The sequence below is a fragment of the Podarcis vaucheri genome, assembly GCF_965113315.1.
Source record: "Podarcis vaucheri genome assembly, chromosome: 7".
Lineage (NCBI taxonomy): Eukaryota > Metazoa > Chordata > Lepidosauria > Squamata > Lacertidae > Podarcis > Podarcis vaucheri.
Window position 1 is genome coordinate 41,547,674 of NC_138765.1, and position 21,757 is coordinate 41,569,430.

Genomic DNA, 21,757 nt, shown 5'->3' on the forward strand with positions numbered 1-21,757 from the left:
CAGCATGTCAGAGCCTACTCAAAGCTGAAAGATAGAGATTTTCAGCTGACAAGAGAATTTGCTTAGTTCTACTTCTGAAATGGATGATATCCAATCCAGAACTCCCACATCCATAATAGCACTTTAAAGTAATTGTTCAGCGAAGACATTTGAAACAAAAGCAACCTGAAGCACCAGGAAACTCTTGAAAGAAGCCCAGAAAGGCTGGCCCAACTTCTAGATCTGAAATCACCTGGCTTTGGGCTTAAATAAAATACTGCTCATAAGTTCTCTGTAGCCTGATCAGGCAAGTGCCCATTCCAGCAAGGGACAGTGCTGCCAGTTCCACTGTATTTCTAGCTGGACCTCAACTAAAGGGACCCAAAGTACACTTTGCCAATACAGAATATTAGGTAAGGATTCCCTGCAAAGTCACCAGCAGCTCCCAGAACCCAGTTATTTTGAGGGAAAACAGACTCCATCTCTGAGCTCATGATTATTAAAACCAGACACTGATCTCTCAGCAGCCAGCACATTTTGAACTAAACATCTGGTCCCCGTAATATCTGAAGGGCATTTGTATCTCTTCAAGCAAGTATCTGCGTTTAGGAGCTGCAGCCAGTCACAAGTTCTACAGACACCTGCACTCTGTCCTCCAGAGGTCAGGAACCTGTGCCCTTCCAAGTATTTGCTACAGCTCCCATTATCCCTGACTATTGGGCCAGGCTGACTTGGATGAATCAAACCCCTGTATTACATTTAAAACAAGTAGTCAGCCCACCATACAAACAGAGAGATCTGTCATTCATATGTAATGCAGCCCCAAGAGCAGCTCACAGGGAGGACATGCAAAAGGTTTGCTTTTGAGGAAAGTAAACATAACAGCAACATTATCTTCTCTGAAGGGCTAGAGTAGGTTGGGAGACAATTCCAGAACTTGAGCATAAACCTCCTTAGGACAGCTGAGAGGGCTGGTCTTCCACAGCAGAGTAAACGGAGAGTAAGATCTCTAGAGAAATACAGAGCCTAATAGGAAACGTGGCTTTCTGCAGCCCAAAGGGTAAGAAGTGCATCATTTTAAAATGAATGATAAGATTGATCTTCCCATGAATTTAATGTGCCATTGGCAGAGCTCCTCCCTAGCTCATGTCCCCAGGAGCAGGTAAAATTCATGAGAGAAGTCACCAAACAGGTTTGTCAGCCAACCTTTAATCCAGATGCTGGGTTTTATTAAAGAAAAATCTATGGCCAGATTCACACAGGCCATCTCTTCAGCAGACAAAAGGCTAACTTGGTACAAGACTCTATTTACAAACACAGAGATAAAAACTGCAGGATGGAAAAATTACACCAGCCATGCCCACAAGGCTTCCCAGACACTGGCCAATGGAAGAGGAGGAGCCTTAACGTCCCTGTGCTCATATCTTACCAACTCAGAAAAGGGGACTTCATCTAGCTAGGTCACTTGACAAGGAAAGGGCACCAGGGCCTTGTCCAAGGGCAGGTCGGTAGTGGGTGCAGCACCCAAACTGTCTGTAAAAAGGGTGGAGCCAGAAACACACCTGAAAGGGGAGGCCTCGCCACTTGGGAGAACCTGACTGACTCCTGGAACAGCATGGACAGAACAGGTTGATGACATGGTTGGACTTTCAAGTCGCTGGAAGAAAACAAGAATACCAAAGTGGGAGCAACTGGCCAAAAAAGCTCATACCCTTCAAAACATCTTTGGAACAGGAATCCCAGCCACGTCCTTGAAAAGGCGCCTCTCAGAAAGCATAGCGGGTGCGGATGTCCTCTAGCTTCTTGGACACCTCTGGTGGGGTCCTGTCCAGCTCTTCAGACACGTTCTTCTGCTTGTTGGGCTCCATGGAGTTGAACTGCTCACACAGATCCCCATCAATGACATTCTAGCAAGAGAAAGAAAGAGCGGGGGGCTATTTTAGAAGCTGCAGCCCATGGAACAAAGGAGGGAATGGGCTCAAGCACAGAAAGCAGACCCAAAGCACACAGAACAAGAGGCCTTGTCTAAGAGGCCCAAAGGTTCTCCACAAAAGTCACAATGAATAAAAGCAAATTCTCTCTTTAAAAAAGTACAGGTGTTCAGCAGACATTTGCCTAAAAGTGAAAAATGAAGGTGTCCACAAGTTCATGGAATGGGGGGGGGGCGGGACAAAAAACTAGCAAACTCCAGCAAAAAACCTTGAACTGTCTTGCTCAAGATCACCCCAGGGCTTGGCATGTGGTGAACTTGCAGGTTTAGAGCTACACTGATAATGTTGCAGTCTAGAAATGAAGACTTAACAGTGCTAATGCAAAAATAACCTGCTACATGACTCCTCATTGTCAGAGAAGCATTTCCGGAAATGCAGATTCATATGGGGGGCCAGAAACCAAATTCTGACACCATGGACAGTGCTGCCCTACCCATGATGTACAGGTGACCCAAGAGAAACACATGGTTTCCCAAGAAAAAAGAAAACCCACCTTGATACCTAGGTTAGTTCTAACGGGATGCTACCATCACCAGGGAGAACTGCAATAGGGAATCGCGGGGAGGGGGCTTGAAATCTATACTTATCACTTAGAAAAGATAAATATCTATTCAGACAAACCACCAAGATGGTGAAAAAGAAAAAGTCAGAGAATCATGTAGACATATAGGCCCCACTGCTGATTACCCTTCTTAGCAAGCAGAATCCTGTCCTGGAAAGCCATTCCAGCAACCTCAGCAGATGCTCTGACCAAAGCATAAAATGCAGGGGGAAATTTGGCCTTCACATTGGCAACTTTTACCCATGAACAGAGCTCAAGTGCTTACTAGCATATGATGGACACGTAGCAGAGACCCACAAACTCAGCCTACCTTCACTGGGAAGTAATAGGAGCGGAAGCTGAGGTGGTCTCGTCCACAGAGAGGAGGGTGTTCAGACCTCAGATGCATCTCAACGTGCTGGAAGAAGTCATGATCCTGAAAAGAGCAGAGAGCACCATCAAAGGTAAAGGAAAACAGCTGGAAGCAGCAGTGTCACGCCACACCCGGGGCGAGCATTGAAAAGAGGAGTGGCTGTGATTGGTACACTGGTTGACAACACGCCACCTGAACAAACCTCTTAGAGCAGGGGTAGGCAACCTAAGGCCCAGGGGCAGGATGCGGACCAATCGTCTTCTCAATCTGGCCCACAGACAGTCCGGGAATTAGCGTGTTTTTATATGAGTAGAATGTGTGCTTTTATTTAAAATGCATCTCTGGGTTATTTGTGGGGCATAGGAATTGGTTCAGGTTTTTTTTCTTCAAAATATCGTCCAGCCCACCACATGGTCGGAGGGACAGTGGACCGGCCCAGGGCTGGAAAAGGTTGCTAACCCCTGTCCTAGAGAGAGTGAGCCCTCTGCAGGCTGGCATTCATCATTTTGGGGAAGGATGTATTTACATAGCAGGAAGTTCATCACAAAGCACTGGTCCAATGTGGATTTCCCTCTTTGGAAACCTGCCTGGACTTCAGATATCACCTTATTTGTATCTGCCCATTCTTCCAGTCTCCCAAGAAGGAGCCTGACATATAGTTTAGAGGGTACAGGTAACAAACTAATGGGTCTATAACTGGCAGGATTTTTCTAATCACCCTTTTTGTATATTGGGGCAATTATACTCAGCTTCCACCCTTCCGGTATGCGACCTGAGCTGTTAATATATGAAAACTGTTTTGCAAAAATGGGTGACCAGAAATCCGGTCTTATCTTATAAATCTCCATTGGGATCATGTCTTCTCCTGGAGCTTTACTGGCTAGTTGGCTTACAATTAGCCTTTTAATCTGATTGGGCGTGATGTCTGGCCAGTCTGGCAGTTATAATAACTGAGTATAGTAAACTTGTGAGGGTGGGTCAGAGTGGGGGCCATATATTCTTGTAAAATATGCCACCCAATCCTTTCCTTGGACAGATGCTTCTAACGAGTAGCCCAGCCCATTTGTACCGTGGGCAACCAAATGCCCAAATTTCCATGAGTCCTTTTTAGCTCTGCTTCATTCTGTCATGCAATAAAATTTTGGTCATGCCTCATGGCCAGAGCCAACTGGCAAATGTGGGTGTCACCTGTGTCAGCAACGGTTTTCAGGGTACATTATATTGCCAGGTATCAGTGTATGCATTGGGGAGGGGGGAGACATACAGAGAGCAAAGAGAGCCATAGGCAGCTCAGGAGGTCCAACAGCAGCCAAGCTCAGTACGTGCATTAAAGCAGATCCATTTCTGATCCACACAAGGAAGAGCCAAGAGGCCAACTGTGGGCAGGGAGTGGCATAGCCTCCCCACCCTTTCAGCTTTCTCTTCCATCCTCCCATAACTCACTGTCGCTACTGCAGGGCATTAAGTGCTCCTGCTGCACTATGTAGATGAACAACTCTTAATATTTCCATCATACGAGAACTTCCTACCTCATGTGATGTAAACGGGACCAGAATGCCAATGCCCCCAGATAAGGTCGTGTAGACAAGAGATTCAGAGCCTCCGGGGATTAGAGTCGTCTTCTGCAGGGACAGGACTGTTTCCCCTACATGGTAGTTCATAATCACCTCTGCCTGAAAGTAAGACAAGCAAGACTTCAGCAGGTGACCTAAGATAATGCACTAAATCCAGACAATCTCATTTTCATTAAAGAAAACCTACATTTATCACTTCCAGTGGTTGGCGAGGACATTTCAAAACACACTTATAATGCAAACTTGCAACAGTGATTTCCTATGTGTAATGCTTGGGGAGGGAGGTACTATTAGGCTACTGGAGTACATTGGACCCCTTCCATTATGAGCACAGTATTTCATTAGGACAGTATTTCACATTTCTAAAATGAAGTGTCAATTAAATTATCCCCCCCCCTAAAACAGGAGGATTGTTGAAATATGTCTTAAAATTTACTTCCTGCTAGCTAAGTGTAAAAAATAAAATTGTGTAGGAGGGTTACCTCTCCTACAGTAACAGGGGTGCTATGAAACTCGGAAGGCATTTCAAGTATTTGCAAAAAAAAAATTAAGCAAACCTGAATCACTTCATACTCCCTACACAGTGGTACCTTGGGCTACATACACTTCAGGTTACATACGCTTCAGGTTACAGACTCCGCTAACCCAGAAATATTACCTCGGGTTAAGAACTTTGCTTCAGGATGAGAACAGAAATCGTGGTCCGGCGGCGTAGCAGCAGCGAGAGGCCCCATTAGCTAAAGTGGTGCTTCAGGTTAAGAACAGACCTCCAGAACTAATTAAGTTCTTAACCCGAGGTACCACTGTACTGCTCAACAATTACATGGGGTCAGTTGTCCTGGGTTGTTTCTCCCCCATACTGTTTCAAGTTTCATTTAACTAACAGGGGTCCCAATGTTCCCCTATTGCAGTGTTTCCCAACCGCTGTTCCGCGGCACACTAGTGTGCCGTGGAACTTTGCCTTGTGTTCCGCGGAGGCGGGCGAGTCGGGCGGTGAGAGGCGGGGCGGCGGCGGCGAGCACACGCGGGGCGGCGAGCGAGCGAGCTCCCACATCCCATCGCCGCTCGCCACCTGGCCTGCGCATCCGCTCGTTACTGGGCCTGCCCCAGGAGGTGGGGTTGCGGGCATCACGCCCTTCCCCACGTGAGCGGGGAATCCCATCCGCCCCCACGTGAGCGGGGAATCCCATCTAATCCCATCTCAGCCCCCGCGAGAGCAGGGGAATCCCATCTGGCCATCTCAGCCCCCGCGAGAGCAGGGGGAATCCCATCCGGCCACGCCTCCTGGCCAGCCAATCGGCTGGCTGGAGGGGGCGTGGCTTGTCCTTTTTAGGGCCGGAGCGGAGGGGGCTCGCCCTCTCTTCTCCGGCTAGCCCCATCGCTGCTCGCTACTGGGCCTGCGCATGCTCGACGGCACCAAGCAGGGGCCCTTGGCCGTGCCGGTGCCCACCGTGCCAGCCTCCGCCCAGGAGGGCGGCAAGCAGCCACCGCCACCACCACCCCCGCCGCTGCCCGGCAACCGCGCCGCCGCCCCCGGCTCCCCGCAGCGGGTGATCGTGCAGGCTTCGACGGGCGAGCTGCTCCGCTGCCTGGGGGACTTCGTGTGCCGCCGCTGCTACCACTTCCCATTGCCGCTCAGCCTGCGCGTGCGCGATCGCGCCTTCGGGATTCCCTTCAGCAGGCATCAAGCAGCCTGCCTCCCTGCTTTTTCCAATTAAGGGAACCTCCACTCTCCTGCCCCTCCGTGTTTCTCACCCCAAAGCCTTGTGGGCAGCAGGAAGTGGGGCCGCCCCGCCTCTACCCCACGCCGGGTGGCTGCTGACACGTCCCTTGGGCAGGAGAGGCATCCGGCTGGATGAAGGCAGCGACGCCAGGGGAACGAAACAGCACGGCAGGTCTGAGTTGGTGCCTGGAAGGACACAGACTGCACTGCATTCCACAGCTCCGAGGCTGGCAGGTGAGTGCGTGCACTCCTCTCTCTCATTTTATTTAATGTGCATTTTAGAAGCATGTGGAAATATCCTGCGTCATCAACCACTTTGGGGAAAGTGTGCGTGTGTGTGTTTGGGGCTAGATTTCATGCATGCCTTTTTTTAAAAAAGTTCTCTTCCTGCTTCATCCACATTCACCCCCCAAAAGGCCATTTTCTGTGTGCTGAATAAATTCTGCAACTCAAATGGCACGAGGTGCCAATGCATCGGGGCTGTGGAATTTATTCTGCTTGCAGAATTCTGCAACTCAACCGCATTTTGATGTTTAAATGTTGTATTTTAATCTTGTTTTTAAGTTATATTTCAATCAACTTGTTTTATTATTGGTTTTTTTTTATTTCAATCAACTTGTTTTTTATTATTGTTTTTATTTCAATCGACTTATTTTTTATTATTTACTATATTTCTAATGGTGGTGTGCCGCGAGATTTTTTTCATGAAACAAGTGTGCCTTCGCCCAAAAAAGGTTGGGAAACACTGCCCTATTGGAAAGGGAAACTGTCCCTCCTATCCCCAGGAACTTCTCAAAACAGAGTAGCGGGGAAATCACAAAGGTTTTGCCTGTATCATGTTACAGCATTTCATGAACACAGAAGAGATTTTTCTGTGAACTTTAAAAAAATCCCCATTCCTTTGTGCATGAAAAACAACTATAAGCAACCCTAATTACAAAGCTCCAAAGGCATCTGCTTGACCACAGGAGTACAATTTCACTCTATGCAGGTGTTTAACTCTGCTCCACACTGCATTTATGTAGATACAGAAGCCCTTTCAGGCTCCAACCGGCGGACAGTCTTGTTATTAATTCCATACGGATACTGGCTTCTAAAACCAATTCACCATGACATGTTTTTTATCAGTAGACTTATGCATAGATTTATATATTTTTAAAAAGGAAGTTGCTGGTTCCAGAAAAAGGCAGGTAATGAAGTTAATAAATAACCAAAGAACAAGAAAGAGCCTCCAGTTTCTCATCTGAGGAAGCACCCCCTTCCCTACACCAAAGTTACCTTTTGAGAAGCCCCATTAAGAAGGCCTCTATCCCATAACGCCTTGTTTCCAGTTGGGTCCTCGTCTACCTCATCATTTGTGTTGGGTGGTAGCCGCACCTACAGGAGGAGGCATCAAGAGTGTCAAACTCACGTGTGGTCTTAATGGCAAACGGGAATAACTGGAAGGTGTTGTAAGCATGAATTCAGAAAAGCCCAAACCAGCAAACACTCTGCATGTCACTTCAAACCACAATGAGTGCCCCAACCTGGGTTCACAGCATTTTTCTCCCCCAACAAACCATGAGAGTTAGCCAAGGTTTGTTCTTAACTCATTGCCTGTGCTTGCTGGAAGCAAACAAACCAACAGGCTGATGTCTGAAAGTCACAACAAGCCGTTGCAGCCGCAGCAGAAGAGGAGCAGACCAAGAACTCTTCAGGAGCATGCACCAACACAACCACATAAATCCGCAAGCTGTTTATAGCTGTGGGGTGACTATGGTGTGTAATCCAAGCCACAAAAGGAGAGCAACCAAGCATGTGTCTCCATTAACAGAAACGTCACAAGGTGTGCACTTTGGCAGAAGAGTGTCCAGAGGAAGTTGCCACCCCCCATGACAGCAGCATGTGAGTGTGGGAGAAAGGTCTCACAGGCCACTGGCTAAATGGTGCTTAGCAAAAGCAAAAGGCTGGGGTTTCACTGGCATCTCCCACATCAGGGAATCAAAACGACAGCAGGACAGTTCTCAAATGAGCCCCAGGAGTTTCCTGGCTGCCTTCAGGCTGACTCACCACACAGATGTTGCCAAACTTGTCAGCCCCAGCCACAGTGTCATAGTCGAGGAGGCAGGCAGTGGTGACCCAGCGGGGGTGGGTGTCATCTGCAAAAATGACCAGCTGGTTCTCGTTCCTCTTGTAGCGCACCCAGATGAAGCTCTCCTGGACATCCGAGACGATCACTCGGTGCCCAATGGTCTGGATCCCACAGATGTAGTTGGCAATGTGCTGGGAAGTGACAGCAATTCAGAAAAGCAGTTCAAAAAGCAGAAAAGGGAGGCTGTTCAAGGCAAGCCCCAAAATCCCTTCCTGAGCCACTACGCAAATGAATTCTGAACATCACTGGCATCTCTCTGCAAGGCTATGATCATTTATAGTGCAACAGCTGTAGCTTTCTAAGAGAGAAAAGGAGAGTTGGGACATTGCTTATCTGTGATCACTTTCTGTATCTGAATGTGCACTGAGAACCAGTGCTAACATCATTCTAGGTAGTTCTCCTGATTCTAGAAATACTCAGAAGGCCAAACAAACAAGGGAAAAGCAAATCTGTGAAATATGAAAATGTTCCTATTTCTACTTTCTATAACCCAGAACCCGCCAGAACTACAAATCCCATCATCCTTGACCATTGGCCACGCTGACAATAGCTGATGAGAGTTGTAGTCCAAAACATTTGGAGGGTCCAGGCTGCTCTGTGCCCTTTTGTGCAGACGGTTCACTACACCATTATAAAGTTGGTGTCAGGAACGACTAAAAAAAAATCCAAAACTTTCAACTATCACCTTGTGTGAATCACAGGCCATGGCTTCATAAACACAAGACCACACCTTTGAGCCTCAGAGTCTCAATTCTATTCCCAAGGGAAAGAAAGGTACAGAGAGGGTAGAAACAGCCCTGAAGACTTGCCCCTTAAGCAATCTAAAGGAAGCCAAAGCTCTGGGCAAGAGAATGTTTCCCTGGAACTTGAAAAAAGTTCAAAGGTTTCAACCAAATTTGTTAAAAGTGATAGGGTATATCTGCATTAGGAAATGCAGCTTCCAGGAGATCTACACACACAAACACACACACAACATTCTAAATACCTTATTCTCACACTTCCGGAGCAGCTTCTTCTTGCCCAAGTCATATACCCGCAAGAGTTTCCCCACACCAATGAGCACTCTGCCTTGGAAGGGGGCAATAGCAGCTGGTACCTCCTCTACTGGGGTCTGAACAGAAAGGAAATGAAAGAGAAGAAGCCTTTGTCAAGCAGACTAAACAAAGATCATTAATATTACCCTCACTGCATAAATGACGTCCCGCCACTGCAGGGATAGGCAAGTTTCAGCCCTGGCAAAGGATGCAGATCCACCACCACTGACTTTGGGGGCCCACTTGAATCAAGTACCCATTGCATCCACTGGGGAAGAGATGGACTTTGCAAGCCCACAAGGACAAACTGCCTCTAGGAAGGGGCCTCCTAGTCCGGTTCCTGCCCAACAAAAGAACCTGCCTCCACACAGGTCCAGGCTGCTAGGTATCAACAAGGAGGAAGAATTCAACTTTTGCAGTGCTCTGTACATTGTTGGCTTTCTCCATGTCAACTGAAGCCAAAGTATTCAGCAACCACCATCAGGTGCTGCAAAAGCTCAAGTCAGATCACCTATAAATGACCCATTCACAGGTCTATGCTTGTTTTGCTTCAAATGTCCATTAGATAACTGCAACTGTCACACCATTACTATAATTGCTCAAATTTCCCTGGCAGCAAGCAATGTGCATACATTTTGCATGGCAAACACAGGCAAAATCCAATGTGATTTTTGATATGGCTGCTGTTTTGTGCACAGAAGGAAAACCATTTGTGGAGTACTTACTAACAGTGATGGTCCTCTGTTCTCAACCAAGAGATTTCCGTCCCAAAAAGTCGGGTCTCATCAGTACATTTTAGCAACCTCTTGGCAAGCCCCATCCATGTTCATCTTCCCAGATTCCTTCCCCTCCAACCCACTAGTGGAGGAAATTCTCACCTTGTGCAGGAACTCAAGCTTCTCCCCACTGTTTATCAACTTATAGGTGTAGACAAAGCCTCCAGCCACAGAGCGTGGGTTCAGGATGAGGTCCTTGGCTACGCCCACTAGAACATGCCAGTCGTCACCACCATTGGCAAATCGGCACACTGCCACACTGTAGAGAGCCAGAACGATAATGTTACTTGACAAGACGAAGGGAAGACTGGGAAGGCAAAAGAAGTAGTTGCTTCACAGCAATGAAGAGCAAGAGAGAACACTTTGGGGAAAGGCAGCAGCGAAGGGTATGTTGTACCATTTGCTTGTGGTAAGGCAGTATAGAAATGCAATACGCAAACTGAATGAGATTTAATTAGGGCTGTTGTCAACTGAGAAGATCATGGTAAATGACTGCTATCGGCCCCAAGACCCCAAACAACTTCAGGTAGACTGCATTTTTGCTTTATTTAATTAGATTCTAGAGTCATCTGGCAACAATAGTATAAGTAAATATTTGGTTTGACTGGTGTACTTCAAGTATGACCAAAGTATGACCCGGTATAAAGAGTAATTTTCATTATTTAGCAGAAAGGACAGCATTCAAAATGGTAACTTGCTTCAGAGGTGCAGACACTGTTCCTTACCTGAAGGCAGCTTCATTTTGCTCCAGCTGGACTAGATCTAATGTGTTTCCTTGGATGGGGTTCATCACCCGGACAACAGACGCCCATTGTCCATTTCCTGCTTTTGGGGCACCAAAGATGGACTCAGGAAGGTTCTCGTTCAGAAACGCAGCCGCCATCTCTGCAGCTAGTTCCCTCTCATCTTCCCCTGCAGCTTCCACCATTTCCTGCAATGCACAAGGGGGCAAAAAAAGGACTGTAAGAGCTGCCTGCTGGTTCAGGCCAAAGACCTATCTCTACTGCAGCATCCTGTTCTCACAGTGGCCAAAGCAGATGCCTCTTGGAAGCCCAAGCAGGACCTAAATCATTCCCAACAACTGGCATTTAGAGGCATGCTGCTTTTGGCAATGGAGACAGAATATAGTCATCATGGTTAGTAGGCAACTGATAATCTACTGCTCCATGAATTTGTTTAATGCTTTTAAAGCCATCCAAGTTGGTGGCCATCACTGCTTCTTGTGATTTTGATGGTTAGGCATTCCTAACTGAGGTGCAGAAAGTAAGTGAGCTTTTCCATGGGTTACAAAGGAGGATTAGCCTCCTCTCTGGAAAGGAAAGTGGTCACTGCTCTGCACTGTGTTGCGACAACTTCCCCACCAAGTACAGCAGCAGCAAAAGAAGCTCCAGCTCACAGAATCCTGTCCCTGCCCTTCTTTGGTGAGAGCTGGGCCCCAGGCAGAAGCCAGGCATGTTACCTCTGCCATCTGCTGCTTCCTTTGGGCTTTAGTGGCCTCAGTATAAGCATTGTGGTCCGTCTCAATGATGATTAGGTTGTTGCTCTCAGGGTGGATGACGAACTTCCTAGGAGTGTACTGCAATGGGAAGGCAACCTGGTTGAAGACAGCTCCAAGCTTCTCCAGGGCCAAAATCCTGTGGGAGCCAAAAAGTTGCAGACATTAAGCTTATCCCAGTGAGCCACCTTAAAGGAACTAAAAGGACATCCAAGCCAAACAATGGAGCCTCCCTGCTGGGCAAGCACCTGTGGCATGAACAGGCAACCCCCTTTAGTATTCAAGATCATGAGAAACAGCTGCCTCCTGCCCCTGAAGAGAGATCAAGCAGACCTTCAACAAAACCAACATGGCTGCTATTTCAGAACCACCTGATGCTTTGTGAAAATGTAGCGAAGCCTTTGAAGTGAACACTCCACAGACTGGCTACCACCAAGGAATAATCTCCTCCCAACAACCAGTCATGTTTCAGGTGGGTTGCCGTGGGTGGGTGGCTGCCATGTACAGCTCTCCTTCCCATCTTGAGCAACTGGGAAGGAGGCCAGTTCAAGCCACTCAACGCAGAGTGGGTAAGCCACCTTACCCATGAAAGGTCATGTAGAAAGGAGGCGTTCAGGGCAACCCTTTTGGGCACCAGCTGCCCCTGCTTTGCACAGGAAGGAGCTTGGGACAGACAAGCAAGACAGACAGATAGTCCTGTGTGCCAAGAGAGAAGGCAAACAGGTTTCATTATTTGTTTCCTTTCCCACTGCTGGCATTTTGATACGAACCTCAGTGTGTTTGTTGAGATGGCTACTATGCCCTCTGGACACTGCTCTGAAGCAAAGCCAGAGGCAAACTCCAACGTTTCATATGAGAGGGGTGTTAAGTGGAAGCGGGATTGATAGGAGTAACTCAGCCAAGAACGGCTTGACATGGCCAGCACCTGGAGCAGGAGGAAAAGAAGAGAGAGAGAACTCAGGGAGAGAACAGCAAATGGGACAGAGCAGTTCACACCTCTGGGAACCAAGCTGGCTGCCTTCTCCTCCTAGCAGCCCACAGTCAAAGGTTCTGTTGGCAGGGCAGAACTAATTACAGGCTCTAGGAGTCCCCAAGCCAGCAGCATAAGAGAAGTTGTGAGGGGGCCAAATTGAGATTCCTGCATTGTATGGTGTTGGTCTAGATGACCCCCAGGGTCCCTTCCAGCTCTACAATAATATGATTCTGAAGGCCACAAGCCTGGCTACTTTATCACCAACTTTCAAAAACACCTTGCACTCTGTAAATCAGGTGCAATGACTACAGCAGCAAGAGCCAGGCAAACAAAGGACATTGAGTACTTCCTCCTTCTTTAATGGCCCCCTCCCTTTCCCACAAGCAGCTAAAATAAGCAGGACCCAGAAGCAGGCCAAGATATTTCCTTTCCCCTGGCCTCATCAACACTCTTGTTTGCTCCCTCACTCACACCCCCATCCAATAGCATGTATTTTCCCTCTGTACCAGACGGTAAACAAGGAATTTAGTTGTGAACTCATCCCACCCCAAATTTCTAAAAGATCTTAGTCACCAGATTCACAGTCCTCCTGAAATTTTTGCTCCTCCCCCTCCAGCTTTTCATGAGTGCACTCCTCTGATTCCCCGCTCACTCACCGCTTCTTGGCCTTGCATCCGGACTCGGAAGAGCTTCACAGGGCGCGAGCCCAGATACCTGGTCCTTGTGTCAGAGAGGTCACCAGTAACTGGATCAAGGACAGTTCGGAGAAGCACACCGTTCTGGGTTACAAGGGCAGATGAGCAAAGCAAGGTGTGGGGAGAGGGACAAGGGCAGGCAGAGAGAAAAAGAGGCACCAGATTAACTCGGAATACCAATGTATCTTTAGCTCCTGACTTCGGAAGTCTTACTATTTCCAGGTTCTCTCTGGCATGTACAAAATTAAGCACAACACTGCTACAAAGCTGCTGTTTCCTCCTTTAACAAACTAAGAAAAGGCTTTTTTGTGAAACAGCTTAAAGTGTAGGCTACTCCCACTTCCCACCTAAATACAAAGACCCCTGACCCGCTGGAAGATGAGCTCTAACACTTCCACCCTACTTCCTGGCAGACAGAAGGTATCCTTCACAATGGGATCAGAGTCTGCCTTAATCAAGCAGGAGAGGGCTCCGTTCCTCGGGAGCTCTGGGAGAGTGAAGAAGGTGGCAGGAGGGACGCAATGTTCCATTCTGGCAGGCCTTCTGAGAGGGTATGTGGAATGGGTCTCTATAGGGTTGTACAAACTCAAGATTATGGCTTCCTACACAGTCCAGTCAAATGCAGCAAGACCTGGTCCAATCCCATATATCGAGGATCTAGCAAAGGTTCTTGGCAGTAACTGCTTACCTGCAAGCCAATGTTCAGGTACAAGAAGCCAATCGAGCCCCGCTCTCCCAGTTCATCCTGCTTCTCAGCTCCACCCATTTCCACAATGCACAGTGATTCTGGCTGGGCAGGGAGAGCTTGCATACTCAGCGGCTGAAGACAGTCCTAAGGGATGGAGAAGGAAGACACCATTACTAAAGCAGAGAGAAAGAGCAAAGCATAACACATAAGGTCTTTGTTGCTACCCTGAACCAATTCAGACATCAGGTGAGGAACTGTAAATGGCCAGATTCTCCTTTGTACAAAAATGCCTGGCACATTTGAAGGAGAAGACTAGGCTGACCTGCCAATTTTCTATGTAGGAGGGCATTCAACCACATCCCCCAGCAGTCTAAAGAGATAGACTGAAGAAGCACATGGCAATGTTGATTATGCCAACCAGCTCAAAATGTTTCTCCATTTGGGGCAATCTGTGGGAAGATTCATTTCATCTGAGGAAGTCTTTAAAGAATATTTTTTAGCTCTGGCCTTCTTTCAGGCAACCCAGTATCTTCCAAAAGTTTGGAATACAACTCCCATAATCCTCAGCCAAACTGACTAAGGCTGGGGTGAGTTGTAGTTTAAACCATCTGAAAGTCACCAGGTTGGAGAAAGCTCGTGTACAACATACACCTTGATTATTGTGAACTGACCTATTATATGGTCACCGAAGCATGACCAGAGGTTTGATGCTCCTTACTGGCATCAAGTCCTTTGGAATGCCTGAACCTTCAAATTAAGAGGCAGGGGTATCAAAAAAAGAAGGGGAGGGGAGAGAAAGCAACTGCAGTTTGGGAAAAGAGCATGCTAGAGTTCAACTGGAGTCAGCTAAAACTGGAAGACATATTGGGGTACTGGAGGAGTAAGCCCTGCCTTTGGGGTTTCTGACGAAGCACCAACAGTTGTATTGCCCACTTTATGAGTCTGCTTGCTTCCAATATGCTCTCCTTCCATATTAGATAGCAAACCCAAGTAAGTCTAGTGCATTCTCACATCCAAAGAAAGGAAAGCCCTGCTAACTACCCCTGGAATTTCCTCTCACTCAGGTTTTTTTTGGGGGGGGGGTTAGTTTTGGTTAAAATACTTTAATTCGGGTCAGCAAAGGCTTAGCTACAGGCAAGCGACTCTCAGGAAGCACTTACAGAGGGGTCGAGGGAAATGATGCGCACAGTGTTGTCTACCAGCCCAACAGCAAGGAACCGGGAGCGCTGCTCTCCTGGGGGAACATTGGCCAAGCTCATGCACACCACGTCAGCAGACATCTCCTTCCGCTCTGTGTATTCATTCAGCTGTCCTGACTGGTGTGGAAAAAAGGCACAATGGAGGAAGGAAGTCACACCTGGATTAGCAGAACCAGACTCGTTTCAGATCAAGAGCTGTGCAGTAAATTCTTTGAACCATGTATGATGACAGGTGACCTTGCTTGTTTGAAGCCTGGAGCACTTTGAAGAACACCAAGTTTATCAGAGATAAGCTGGTCTTTAAAAATATGCCAGACTCTGTAATGGCCCACCAAAGCAACCCTCGAACACCCACCCCACCCAAATGGCACAAATCACCTGAATGTTATCCTGCACAAGAACCCCTGAAATGAAGGAAAGCGACATAAGGAGCCCAATAATGCTGTGATGCAGTTCTCATTTGTTTCCACTGCAAGCCTAGTCTGCAAACCCTCATGAAAGTCACATCTCCCTCCAGCTAAGCTCACGTACCGGGTCCATCTCAAAGTAGACCAGCTCTCCCCCTGTCAGTGCGATCACCACTTGTCTCTGATTCACAGCACATTTGACGATGGTTTTCTTCCCTGGTGTTTTCCACTCATTAACTCTTTTATCTGCTCTGATGTGCCGGATGCCATCAGGATAAACCTAAACAAATACAGAAATAAGATGCTGAGTCAGTCCACCTGACAGGAAGTGCCTTTGCTGTTCTTTCCATTATTAGGCTAGCCTTGCAAGTCAGCTCACAGAAGTTATCAGCCTAGCCTTTTAAAAAATTTTCCTAAACTGCTTGCTCACATACAGTTTTTTACTGTCATTTGGACACACCAGAGGTCAACAAGGGAAGCAGAAGAACCAGCACCTCTTACCTGGTTTACAAAAGCTTACTCAGCCTGCTCATCTGTAACCCATTTGCCACAAGTACGTGGCAAGATTTCCATGCCTACCTATACAGCTTTTTAGTTTGCAAAGTGATCTATAATCTTTATCTCATTCACACAACTAATTTCTGCTGTTCACCATCAAGTGCTCTCATTATATCTAGCTGAGAGAGGGCAAAGTCAACAAACAGCAACTTGAAAAGTGCCACCAAGGTAAATGATCAAGATTCCACAAGCTCCTATCTACCTTTAAAAACAAAACAAAAATCACAGGGAATATTAGTCTATGCAACCAGTTAAAATAATGCAGTAGAAGACTAAACTTTTTTTAGTAAGAGCGGAACACCAAGGGAATCTTACTTTGAAAGGCTCTTGAAACAACCCTTTCCCAACCTTAAAGGTGACCTTATCCTCTAGCCAGTTTGCAGTCACAACTATTAAATTAGCTACCACCACCCCATCCATGCCAGGAGAGCACCACAACCTAACCCCCTCTCCTTGCATCTCTTGAGAAGGCCAACGGGCCTGGCTGCAAAAGGCAAGCAGAACACAAAGAGGTAAAAGGCCCCTTACCTGCACCAAAGCATCATCTCCCAACAATGAGCAAGACAAGGTGGGCGTAGTACCAAGGAATCCTGAGTCTGTAACCTCCTCTACAGTTTCTCCGATAGACAGTACCAGGGTGGCATTGACGAAGGACACAATGATATAGGCATCAAATTCATCTAATTACAGAAAAAAAGAAGACAGGTGCCAATATTTAGAAGGTCAAGAAAGAGGTTTGTAGAACAACTATGGACAACAGAAACTCTTCACAAAGGCTACTACAGTTATTTCCATCATCACCATCACACACAAGTTCATGACAGGGGGCAGCATGGCCTTCAGACACTTGGACCATGGTAAAAGGAGAAGAACACTCAAGGCACAAGGAAGCTACAGCTGTGTGAGAAGTGTGGACCTTCTTTGAGAGCCTCCCCCCCCCCATTTATAATCATAATCACATCTGGGTCAGAGTAGAACTGGAGTAAAAGCAGTTACTTTCTCTCCTCCTAACCACAAGAAAATGATCAGACGTTTGTGCCTGCAGCCAACAGAACAGTTTGTTCTCATTTGCTCTCTCTAAATTACACACACGAACACAGCGTATCTGTAAAACAAAAATTGTGATGCAGATCAAAATAAATCCCACAGGTTAATAAAATACACCAACCCAGACAATGTAACTTAACTAAAACATGAGATGCAGCTAATTTAGTTCTTTTATAAAAAAAAGATGGAGTTGGCAGGAGGGATAACAAAAGAGTATTATGAAAAAAATGAACTAATGAAGCAGATGGAAGCTCAGAGAACAAATGGTTAGCAACCTCTCACAGCTTTTAGATCTTTCCACCAGAAGTTAATAGTAAGAAGCCACACACCTTCTTTCCACATTCCAGAAAGAAAAAAACCCAGAATGCCACTGAACTATTAAGCGCCAGATTGAGGAATCTGAGTCAGAGCAGGCTTTTGCAGAGCTAGAGAAACTTCTATGGCTTCACAGGTATAAATTGCATTGAACCATCAAAATGCAAGATTAGAAGCCACTAGAAAGAGATATGCCCATGGTGGCAAGATGCCCACCACTGGATCAAGATGCTCTTCTCTTTGCATCTTCCCTCAATGGAGCCCTACAGGAGCTCCAGGTCAAGCAGTTGTCCTCCCTAGAGTTCAGGCTTCCACAATAGATGCTAAGTAGCAAGTCCGGTTTAGTTACCAGCAAAAAGACCAAGGGGATTTCTTGTTCAAGGGGCAGAAGGGAAAGAATTTGGCTGCAGTTTTATGGAAATGAATGGGGGCAAAAGGGAAGAATTAAACAGCAATACTGCCAAGGATGGAGATACCAGGGGGGCAACATGGATTCAAATGAAGAGAAAAGAAAAAAAAAGTGGGGCTGAAGAAGAGACTGTAATGTTAACTAACATAGTGTCCACTCAGCTTGGAAATGGGTACATGAACACTTTCCAGTTGTCTTCTATCCATAGAAACAAAATAGCTTATTCACAGGTTTTAAATATAGTGCCAGAGATTACACAGGATTTAGACAATGCATAGATATGTTAACATGAATTGTAATTGGCTGTAAGTCGCTTTGGGTTGCCTTGGGAAATATAAAGTGACCAACAAATTTAATAATAAACAAATAAATATGAAACATTTTAACAGACACTTCACTGTTTAGTTTCCTCACATTCACTCTGCCAATGAAACCATTTAGAAATTACCACTATAGCAGAAAACATTTCCCCTGCTGGTGCAATCCCCAGTAGCGATGCAAATACCCCCCCAAAAGAAAGCCCTGCAGGGACACGGCCAATTAGGGTAGAGAATACTGTGCCAATGGCCCAATGGTCTGAATGGATACAAAGCTGCTTCCGTGTTCCTGTCACCTATGCTTGTGTAGCTGCATTCCACGTTAAGCACTCTCCAGCTTGGCCTTTTACAGAGGCAGCACACAAATCAGGATCTTAGGCTGTATATTTCTTTTCATCTGTAGACCACCAGCTTCAAAGAACTCCGATATGGAAAACAGCCATTCTAAAGAGTTAAATACCAACAGTGAACGGGCCCACCAAGCTCACAGCCAATCTTGTGGAGGCAGCAGGCAAAGGAACAAGCAACTGAGCAACTAATATAGGAGGGCTCTAATTAGTTCAGCTTCAATGTCAGAAACTAGATACAGTAAACTTGTAACTTACATATATTTAATTCGTGCAAATTCAGCTTTATGTGCTTGGCAAATAAATTAAAAGGGGGGCAACATGTTTTGACTATATGTGATTTTGACTTTCGGTGCTATCCCCAGAATGTAAACACACACACCCCGCATAAATTTCAGGCTTACTGTATAGCCTTCACCAAACTGGTGTCTATCCAGCTGTTTTGGGTTGCAGCTCCCATCAGCTGTGCTGGGGAAAGCTGATAGTTCAAAACAGATGAGAGGGCCCTAAGGCTGGCAAAAGCAAAGCCATTCACACTTTTACTTGCTGACCTGAGTGGAACTCACTCCCACCTCAGTGCATAAGTCCATGACATGTGCTCCACTCTGTCACAATAAAACCTAAAACCGCCACCCAAGTCCTCCACAGACTCCTAACACAGTTCCAGATCGAGACACTCAGGTGTTCAGATTCACCCACGTCATAAGCTGGATTTGACTGTAATGGATGCACAGGGTTCAGCAACACAAGCAGCAAGGCTTCCTTATTCACAAAGCACCCCCACTGTCCTCAGTCTGCTGGCACCCAACAGCTGCCAGAACTAGCTTTTGGGGGCGGGGGCACTCCTGGACAACTATCAGGGTTCCCATGAAGCTTCATCCCTCATGTGCTTCCCCCACTCTTTTTATCTACACAATTCAATTTACCCCTTTTAAACACAAGAAACAAATCAATTATATGGAAAATCATAGTGTCCGAATAGTCAGAAGTTCATCATGGACTAGATTGTTAACAGTATCATTAGCACTGGGAGTTTATTCACATACATTATTTTTTGTTGAGATTCCTTTCTTGTTGTTGCAGAAGTAACGTGTTAGATCTAATAAAGTGCATACATGGCTTTCCTAGCCCAAACTGTCTTGGAAAAATTCAATGAAACTTATGCCCAGTGTCTGGATGCTCCATAAAAGACAGCATCAGCAAAGTTTTGAGTGAGGGAGGGAGTGATCACAGCAGCACTTGAAGATCACTGTTTAAAAGTTGCAGATATGCCCGTGATCTCATGCCTCTTTGCAAGCAGATTTTAACTGCTGCATAAGCTATGCTGTATTTAAATTGTTGTGTAAGTCATTTTGTGAGCAGCAGTGAAATGGTAACACCACACCAACTTCCTGTGAAAGGCAGGGGAAAGAAGTCAAGCCAGAGAGGAATCAAGAAAGGCAAGCAGCACCTTGTTTTCTCCTTCTCAGCACAGAGCAAGGTGAGGCCAACAGGGTGAGTGAGCAGAGACAAGGTCCATCATATGTCAACAGCGCATCAGAGACAGCTGCCTGTATTGTTCATTTTGTAGCCAGAGTGGGAACTCCGGTAAGGAACCATAGTTACTAAACCCAGAACTCTGAGGTGTAGAAGGATATGGTATAATGAATATCTAGACTTTAACATCTCTAAACATGAACTGGGTCTCCCCCCCCCCATTAACATACTGGAATGCCCAGGACCAGTGGACAAGAACAGATGGCAGTTCCTTACAGTTACAGGCATGTGAAGCTTAACTTTATCTTGCGAAAGGCCCCAAGGATGTGGAAAGCAATTGGACAGTAAAAGCCAGTTCTTATCCCAGGAGCTCAGGAGAGGGCTGAGGACTCAGGTGGTACTTGAATACTGACTTCTTACATAGTTTGTTGACAGAGGTGTTTGCAAGAAAAGTAATTTAAAAAGAGCCTCAAAGTTGTGCCTCTTCCTCCCCCCCTCCAGTTACAGCCCTTGGCTGTAGGTACACACCTGTGGGAGGGGATCAGCACCTCCACCACCAGCCACCTGTGGAAGAAAAAAGAAGGCTTGGTATTGGTAGTAGCAGGGACCACATACCAGCCAAGGTTAGTTTTTGCTTGGAAGGGGTTCATATGGTACACATGTAACATGAGAGAACGCAGAACTTCAGAAGCACAAGCCAGACACAGGCAGGATTACCACATTATGACCAAGTCAGTTTTGTACTACTGGCCTGGTTTGCACACAAAGTGAAGTCATTGTTTGTTTGACCATGTATATGGCACAAGTTGTACCACAGATAATAAAACAAACCATGGCTTTCTTTTCCGAAGTTTGGTTTCTTTTCAAGCTGATCTTGCCACATGTCTTTGTAGCTTGGTAGCTTTGTAGCTTAGTAAGGAGGTGGTGAGATGGCCAAAGAAATAGTGATTGAGGAAATGTGGTGGATTCATACATAATAGCAAGCCGTAATTAAAAGCTAAACAAGGTTCCAAAGCCAACAAGAACCCACGGCTTCAAATTGTGGTTTGTTGGCAGTAAACAAACCATAGTTAAGCCACTGGGCAGGGTACAACCCAACCATGGTTTAAGAAACCATGGCTTAGCATTTTTTAGACACCAAGCCATCGCATTAACACATTACATGGTGAAAACTGGCACACACCTGGTTAGAGGAAGCCATTAGTAAATACTAAGTGTATCAAACAACCTTGTGCATGATGCAAAACTGAACCAGTAAAGCTCTCCTCCTGACCAATGTATTCTACTCAATCACACTGTAACGTGAGAGCTGGGACTCACTTGGGTCACCCAAACATTTATGAGGCACTGAAGTCCACATATAATAAATTTATTTTCACACATGGAACAAGTTGGATGGCCATCTGTCATGGATGCTTTAGCTGAGATTCCTACATTGCAGGGGGTTAGACTAGATGGCCCTTGGGTCCCTTCCAACTCTAAGATTCTAAACTCCACTCCATGAAAAACCAGCTGCTGTCTGGGAAAAGTCTCACAGGGGCATTTTTTTTCCTGACCACCAGCCATGTGAATGACAAGCAACCCTTGCAGGTCAGGAAAGCATTTTCAGAGCAAATCTTGAACTGCTGAAAATACAGAAAGGCTGATCAAAACAGGTCCTGGCTTTCCAAAGTTCTGTGCTAGCTAGACAGCTGAGAACAGCACGGATG

At 46.4% G+C, this 21,757-nt stretch overlaps 1 protein-coding gene across 4 annotated transcripts in view; it reads right to left on the reverse strand.

The window, feature by feature from the left end:
• Nucleotides 1–1,168: 1,168 nt before the first annotated feature.
• SF3B3 (splicing factor 3b subunit 3) overlaps nt 1,169–21,757 on the reverse strand; it is a 33,615-nt gene continuing 13,026 nt past the window's right edge. For all 4 annotated transcript variants that reach the window (XM_082232586.1, XM_082232587.1, XM_082232588.1 and 1 more), the window contains exons 12-26: nt 16,666–16,817; nt 15,704–15,859; nt 15,134–15,289; nt 13,974–14,117; nt 13,247–13,369; nt 12,388–12,542; nt 11,582–11,756; nt 10,848–11,053; nt 10,225–10,381; nt 9,298–9,423; nt 8,231–8,443; nt 7,460–7,558; nt 4,414–4,557; nt 2,843–2,947; nt 1,169–1,886 (exon numbers count right to left, since the gene is read on the reverse strand). In XM_082232586.1, the coding sequence (XP_082088712.1) occupies nt 1,746–1,886; nt 2,843–2,947; nt 4,414–4,557; nt 7,460–7,558; nt 8,231–8,443; nt 9,298–9,423; nt 10,225–10,381; nt 10,848–11,053; nt 11,582–11,756; nt 12,388–12,542; nt 13,247–13,369; nt 13,974–14,117; nt 15,134–15,289; nt 15,704–15,859; nt 16,666–16,817 (2,252 nt within the window). In that variant the 3' untranslated portion in view covers nt 1,169–1,745. The remainder of the gene's footprint in view (nt 1,887–2,842; nt 2,948–4,413; nt 4,558–7,459; nt 7,559–8,230; nt 8,444–9,297; nt 9,424–10,224; nt 10,382–10,847; nt 11,054–11,581; nt 11,757–12,387; nt 12,543–13,246; nt 13,370–13,973; nt 14,118–15,133; nt 15,290–15,703; nt 15,860–16,665; nt 16,818–21,757) is intronic.